We start from the raw sequence: 7,523 nt of genomic DNA, 5'->3' as shown, positions 1-7,523 counted from the left end.
CAGGCATCAAATGGTCCCTATAGTCTCCTACAATTTCCCTGCCAAGTGATCTTCTAGACTCAGTTCAGTGTCTCCCAGGCCACCTCTGCCATGCTGGACTCCAGCTATTATCAAGAGACCTTTCTTGGTTTTGTTTGTTTGTTTTGTTTTGTTTTTGTTTTGTTTTGTTTTGAGAACTTTCTTGTTGACATGCCTCCCCCTGGGAAGAACAATCGGGTCCTCTTGTTCGTGGCAGCCTCTCGGAGACAGAGCAGGGAATCAAGGTCTCCTTGTCAGTCCTCTCCTCCAGGGAAAGCTTCCCAGTTTCCCATCATTCTACACAGGACTCAGCTGTGTAACTTGGACACATTTCCTAACTTTTCAAGGCCTCATTTTCCTCATCTATCAATGCTGGGGACAACCTGAGCTTCTCAAACTGATGGGGAGCCATGTGATGGGGGTCTACAAAGTCCCTGAAAAACTACTTTACACATCTAAAGCCTTGATTTTACTGGAGGCTTTTTTTCTTCCAATGGAAATCTAAAACATTTTAATGTTAAAACAGTGTGTACAACTCAACAATATAAGGACAAATAACCCAATTAAAAATTGTTCAAAGGACTTGAATAGACATTTCTCCAAAGAAGATATACAAATGGACCATAAGCACATGGAAAGATACTCAACATCACTAGCTCTTAGGGAAATACAAATCAAAACCACAATGAAATATCACTTCATACCCACTAGGATGGCTATAATAAAAAAGAGAGACAATAAAAATCATTAAGATGTGGAATACCACAGATTGCTGGTGGGAATGTAAAACGGTACAGGCTCTTTGGAAAATACTTTGGCAATTCCTCACAAAATTTAAAACATAGAGTTACCATATGACCCAGAAATTCCATTCCTAGGTATAAGCCCAAGGTAACTGAAGATATATGTCCACATAAAAACTTGTATGTGAATATTCATAGTGGTATGATTCATAATAGCAAAAACGTGAAAACAACCCAAATGTCTATCAACTGATGAATGGATAAACAAATGTGATATATCCATATGATGAAATCTTATTCAGTCATAAAAAGGAATTAATCCACAACATGGATGAACATGAAGACATCATGCTAAGTGAACAAAACCAGACACCAAAGACCACATATTGCATGATTCCATTTATATGAATATCCAGAATAGCAGACCCATAAAGACAGAAAGTAGATTATTGGTTGCCAGGGGCAAAGGGGAGGGGAAAATGGGGAGTGACTGCTAATTGTCACAAGGTTTATTTTGGGGATGATGAAAATGTTGCGAATTGTACACTTTGAAAGGGTAAATTTTATGATATGTGAATTTTATCTCAATAAAAAGAGTGCCATTGAACTTAAAAAAATAGTTGCAGATGTGGAATAAAATGTAGACTCCATGTGGGTATTTAAAAAATATTTTTGCTGTTTTTGTAAAACAAAGTTGTTTATTGTAATTTTTTTTTCAAATAATAAAGAAAAGTTGAAAGAAGGAATCAAAATCCTTTGCCAGCTCCATACAGAGAAAAACTGTATGGATATTTGTTATTCATTATATTCATTATTAATATTTTAGTGAACATCCTTTCAGGCACCTTGCTAGTGATACTGTTATGGATATTGATCAGTGTACAATTTTCTGTACAAGGAACCCAACCTTACACTGCAGGCTGCATTGGTGAGTTTTCTTTGGTCTGTGCAAGCCCTCTCTCTGCTTTTTTTTTTTTTTTTCCAATCTCATTTCCTGCCCTCTCAACCATCATTCATTCTTACCTGTGCCTTGTGGGTGTTATGTTTGTCAGTTTGAAGGATGTATTCTGATGTATTCTCCATACATATATACGGAGAGGGAGAGATTGAGAGAGAGAGAGAGAGAGAGAGAGAGTTATTACACATCTCATTCTGTTTCTTTCCTTTGTTACCAAGCACCATCATGTGTTTAAGATTGATCCATCTGGTTGCTCTGTCACAGGACTTCTCAACCTCAGCATTAGTGACATTTGGGGCTGGACCACTCTTCCTTGTTGGGGCTGTCCTGTGCATTGTAGGGTGATTATCAGCATCCAGTGGCCTTTATCCACTAGATGTCAGTTGTGCCCTCTCCCCAGTTGTGACAATCAAAACTGTCTCCAGACATTGACAATTGTCCTGGGGGGTCAAGGGGCAAAGTCACCCCAGTGGAGAACCACTGCTTAACTGCTGCATAGAATTCTACAGTGAGCACCCACCATCCTTCCTTATTCACACTTCCTGTGATGGACACAAGACCAGCTGCAGCAGAACCCTCATTCTTCAGCTAAGAACCTGTGATGAACATAATCACCCACCAATAACTGGATCTGTATTCCAATAAGTAGTAGCAGTATTCCATGGGTGGACATAGCACAACTGCTCTAACAATCTGCTCTTAAAGCACATTTATTTATTTATTTATTTTTATTTTTTGCTGGGTTGGGTCTTCGTTGCTGCGTGCAGGCTTTCTCTAGTTGCAGAGAGCGGGGGCTACTCTTTGTTGCGGTGCACAGGCTTCTCACTGCGGTGGCTTCTCTTGTTGCAGAACATGGGCTCTACGCGTGCAGGCTTCAGTAGTTGTGGCTTGTGGGCTCTAGAGCACAGGCTCAGTAGTTGTGGCCCATAGGCTTAGTTGCTCTGCAGCATGTGGAATCTTCCCAGACCAGGGCTCGAACCCGTGTCCCCTGCATTGGCAGGCAGATTCTTAACCACTGCGCCACCAGGTAAATCCCTTGAAGCACATTTAGATTTTTTCTAATTTTTCACCATTATATGCCACGGCTGCATGGATTTTATGATGAGACTTGGGCCTTTGAAGACCTGTTGGGCCTGCCGAGGACTGTTCTGTGATCTGCCTTCTCTCCTCACTTCTGGCTCTGACCTTCTCAGCTCTACCCTTAGCTTTTGGGGGAAGTCATGATCTGCTCTGTGCCTTGGTTTCCCCACTGGTGGGCTTCAGTGGAAACACCCGATAGTTGCTCTCCTCCTCCCCACTTTCTGAGTCTCCTGCAGAACAGAAGCCCCGCAGCCAAGGAAGGGCTGGGAAGTTAACATGCAGACCCCAGTAACTGAGGGAGCCAAGGAAAATGGGAGCCCTCGGAGGAAGGGGAGGCCCTTGCTCTTCCTCTTGTGAGCTGCTGCCTGGGGTTGGTCGTGTCAGCAGCCAGGAATCCCTGCCCTGATCCTGTTGGGGACAGCCTCCCTGCTTTGCCAGCAGGGAATGGCCTGGGGGAAGTGGACAGCGAGGCTTTCCCTGGAGAAGTTGCTGCCATCACATCCATGAGGGGCTGTGAGCCATGCATTGTCAGATCTTATGATTTTTTCAAAGTCAGGCATCCAGAGTTTTAAGGGTTGACAATCAGTATTTTAAAATGTATGTAACACGGTAGGTGTCAGCCTGAGTGCAGCCTCAGATTGGACTGTCTCCTTGTGCTCTCAGCTGAGGAACTGTCACATAGAGAGTTCATGGATCCCAGACAGTTGTTTCAGAATCAAACCAGAACAGCCGGGCAGAGATGGCACAGAGTCCTGGACTATCAGAGGTGGCCTCCTCTTGGCACAGGTAGGGACACTGAGGCCAGAGTGAAGGGACTTGCCCAGCATCACACATGTCTCCTGCCCCCAGCTCAGGGCTGCCTCATTCCTAGGCCCTGACTATAACCCAATCCTACTTGCCTCTTAGTCACTGGTATTTTGGAACATTGGCTAATACTGGGTGCCTAGTGAAGGAAAGGAGAGGCCCCTTTCAGGAAGGCCCCAACCCTGCATGTCGTCAGCAGCCCTTGCGCAAGGCTGCCCGAGTAGCACCTAAAAGGGGCTGCAAGTGGCAGTGGATCAAAGAAGGGACAATGGCAGGGGCTTGGAGGGCATTGGTGCTGGTGGCAGGCTTGGCAGCAGCGGCCTGTGTGGCCCAGTGCAGTCTGAGCTATGAAGAGAGAGTCACCCAGGCCCTGCGGTTCTTCAACCAGGAGCGAAAAGGACAGCGACTCTTTGGCCTGCTGGAAGCCATCCCACCACCGCCTAGCTTGGTGAGTGTTGGGGGCTCAGGCCCAGGAAGCGGGTAACACTCTGCCTTATAGCAGCCTGTGAGGACAGCAGGCAGGAGAGAATGCCCCGCACAGGCATGAAGTGCTTGGTTGACATTAGCTGCTGTTGTTATTATAATGTTTCTCCCCTCAGAAGGTAAGACAAAGACCGTAATTTCTCTCGGGCCTGACAGCTGGCTAGCTGGTCAATTCTGGGCTTTGCCCAAGGATGAAATGTGGGGTCTCGGAGTCCAGCCTTCACTCAGGCCCTGGGCTTGTAGGAGTAAGCAGGGCTGTTTCAAAGGACAGACAGGAGCTGAACTGGTCTCACCAGCACCTCATCAGGGCCTTCCAGTGCCCCCTTCCCACCCCATTATCTCTCTCCTGGCAGCTGAGCATGTGAGGCAAGTATTCTAGTTCCTTTGTCACAGAAGAGGAAACTGAGGGGCAAAGATGGGAAGTGACCCCTCAAGGTGGTACAGCCATGAGGTGTTAGCCTCAGCTAGTTTCCAGAAGCCCTGCACACCTTAAATCTCTGCTCAGGCCACTTGAAGAGGCTGCCTCCTTTAGGTGGAAAGTGCAGACCTCAGCTAAGCCCCTTCCAACTTGGAACTGTGAACTCTCTCCTCCCTGCCTTTGTTCCCTCCTCTGTAAAAGGGAGATAGATGATCATGAGTCTTCTCTTGATTTTTTAGAACTCCAACACAACGATCCCGCTCAACTTCAGGATTAAAGAGACGGTGTGCGTTTTGCTCTGGCACCGCCGACAGCCCCGAGAATGTCCCTTCAGGCCGGGCGGGGTGAGTCTCCCATCCCCTGGCTCCCTGCCCCCGTGAGCAAGAGAAGGACCTCCCCTCTCTCCCTTCTCCTGGAGGCTGTATTTGCCTCCACCCTGCTCACCTCGCCAGGTGAGGTTTGACTATGGAAGCCATTTTTTTTTTTAATTTTTTTTATTTATTTATTTTTGTCTGCGATGGGTCTTCGTCGGTGCGCGCTGGCTTGCGGGGGCTACTCTTCACTGCAGTGCGCGGGCTTCTCATTGCGGTGGCTTCTCTTGTGGTGGAGCACGGGCTCTAGGCGCGCGGGCTTCAGTAGTTGTGGCACACGGGCTTAGTTGCATCCGTGGCATGTGGGATCTTCCCGGACCAGGGCTCGAACCAGTGTGCCCTGCAGTGGCAGGCGGATTCTCAACCACTGCGCCACCAGGGAAGCCCGGAAGCCATTTTAAAAATTGGGTTTTTCCTTATTGGTTTTTCTTACTACATGTAAATTATCAATCCTTATTAGAAAAACAATACATGCTAAAGAAATGACTAAATATTAAAAGAGAAAGAAGGGGACCGTAATGCACCTAGTGATAACTGTTTTTCTAAAATTAGGAAAATAATATTTTATTATAGCAAATTAACAAAATGTGGAGAAGCAAACTACAAACAAACAAACAAAAAACCTCCCTGCAACCCCACTACCCAGGAGGAGACAACATTAACCGTTGGTGTATCATCTTCTGTATCTTTTTTATGTACACACGCGTGTTTGTTTTTTTTTTTTTTAATATTTATTTATTTATTTATTTGGCTGTGTTGGATCTTCGTTTCTGTGCGAGGGCTTTTTCCAGTTGCGGCAAGCGGGAGCCACTCTTCATCGCGGTGCACGGGCCTCTCACCATTGCGGCCCCTCCTGTTGCAGAGCACAGGCTCCAGACGTGCAGGCTCAGTAGTTGTGGCTCACGGGCCCAGTTGCTCCGCGGCATGTGGGATCTTCCCAGACCAGGGCTCGAACCCGTGTCCCCTGCATTGGCAGGCAGATTCTCAACCACTGCGCCACCAGGGAAGCCCCACACGCGTGTTTTAAACAAATATAGCTTCCTCTGAGGCTAATTTATGGAGGCCTTTTCCCATTTAATATAACTTGCATGAAAGTCCTTAATTTTACTGGGCGTTCACGGAGCCCGCCCGGGTCCCCCCAGCGATCACTGCTCCCGCCTGGCTCTGGGGGGAGGGTTAGGGAGGGCGCCGGCTTCGGGAGCCGGGGTACCTGGGCGAGGACGCCGGCCACTGCGCCCCTGTGCTCACTGACCCGCAGGAGGAGCGGAACTGCACGGGCATCTTCTCCATGCTGCAGCACATCCGTCTTCTGTTCCTCAACTGCCCCGGGGACCTGGACCACGAGCGCGAGCTCAAGCCGGAGGTGAGCCCCTGCGCCCGCACTGGCCCCAGTCTGTTTCCGTCGCGGGTGGCGCTCTGCCCGGTGACCGCCGATGACCGAGGGGCCCTCACCCGGGCCACTGACTTCGGCGCGTGGGGCCTCAGTTTCCTCCTCTGGAAACCGGGCCGATCGAGCCCTTCTAAACGCAAGTCGTCGGGAGGGGAAAGGCTTGTGGAGTGCGAGGCGCGGTTGGACCTTGATGACTGCTAGTCGTTTGGCAGGAGGGGAGGGGAGGAGAGACTGGTGGTCGAGGCTAAGGGGCGTCCTGGGGGTGAGAGGGAGCTCAGACTTCTCAGGACACTGGCTCTGCTCTGGGCCCTGAGCTCTGGGAACCCTTCTCCACATCCCACATTTGGAAAAACTGAAGCCGGAGGTGCAGCCTCTTAGTAAGTGAGTGGAATAGCCAGAGTGGAAGTGAGCTGCAGAGTTCAGGCCTTCCCAGGCCCTCTGGGCTCCGAGGGGAAGGGCCTCACTGGGGACCACCTCCAGCCCCATCACCAACGTCACTGCCGGTGCCTCACACTCATCCCCACCTGGAGAGAGGGGCCACAGGCAGGACAGGAAAGGGGGCCAATCAATGAGGGTGATCACGTCTGCATCACTTCTGTAGGTCCGCCGGGTGAGGCGTTCTGCTGGGTCCCCTGGAGCGGACACTCCAGGAACTGAGAGCTCCCAACTGCCACCTGCAGTCAGGGACCTGTACGAGAAAGCCAAGTACGACATCATCACCAACATACTGAGGAATTTCTAGGGCTGCAGAAGGGAAGGGATGCCCTGCAACCCCACCACAACCTCTTACTCCCACCCATTCTCTTCCTCTGCTGCCCTCAGCACTCCCTTTCCTGCAGTCTGAGCCCACCCATCCTCCTCTGCATTTGCATGCCTGCTTCCCTCTGTCTGGAATTCCTGCCCATCCTGTGTCTGTAGATCCTGCTCATCTCTTAAGGCACAGCTCCGAAGTCACCTCCTCCAGGAAGCCTCTCTGCTCTTCCCTGGGCAGCAGAAGTGTCCTTCCCTCATCTGTGCCTTCATGATCCTCAAACCACGCTGGCATTACCTGCTGTGTCCCAGGCTACGTAGCACTGTATTTACTCACAGCTGAGCCCTCCTCAGCCAGCTGCAGGTGGCTGGGGAATGACTATCTCAGCAAAGTGCTCCTGAATCCTGGGAGGGCAGTTCCTTCTGTGCAGGACCTTGAGCGCCCCTGTTCCCTGCCCAGTCACTGTGACAACTAAATGTCCCTTCATATATCCAGGTACCTCCAAGA

General features: G+C 49.6%; 1 protein-coding gene across 1 annotated transcript; it reads left to right on the top strand.

The window, feature by feature from the left end:
* Window positions 1–3,871: 3,871 nt before the first annotated feature.
* Window positions 3,872–7,007, top strand: LOC132374955 (15 kDa protein B-like). Its single transcript, XM_059939480.1, has 4 exons — window positions 3,872–4,051; window positions 4,744–4,848; window positions 6,134–6,238; window positions 6,867–7,007. The coding sequence occupies exons 1-4, from the start codon at window positions 3,872–3,874 to the stop codon at window positions 7,005–7,007; spliced, it is 531 nt and encodes a 176-aa protein (XP_059795463.1).
* The last annotated feature ends 516 nt before the right edge of the window (window positions 7,008–7,523 follow it).

This window comes from Balaenoptera ricei, chromosome 11 (assembly GCF_028023285.1).
Source record: "Balaenoptera ricei isolate mBalRic1 chromosome 11, mBalRic1.hap2, whole genome shotgun sequence".
NCBI lineage: Eukaryota > Metazoa > Chordata > Mammalia > Artiodactyla > Balaenopteridae > Balaenoptera > Balaenoptera ricei.
This window is presented reverse-complemented; position numbering and strand designations above follow the sequence as displayed.

Bases quoted from the DNA above. Each gene is read 5' to 3' on its own strand.
- LOC132374955 (XM_059939480.1), top strand. From the start codon at position 3,872: ATGGCAGGGGCTTGGAGGGCATTGGTGCTGGTGGCAGGCTTGGCAGCA. The intron at 4,052-4,743 runs GTGAGTGTTGGG...TTGATTTTTTAG, and splicing joins TCCCACCACCGCCTAGCTTG to AACTCCAACACAACGATCCC. The intron at 6,239-6,866 runs GTGAGCCCCTGC...TCACTTCTGTAG, and splicing joins AGCGCGAGCTCAAGCCGGAG to GTCCGCCGGGTGAGGCGTTC.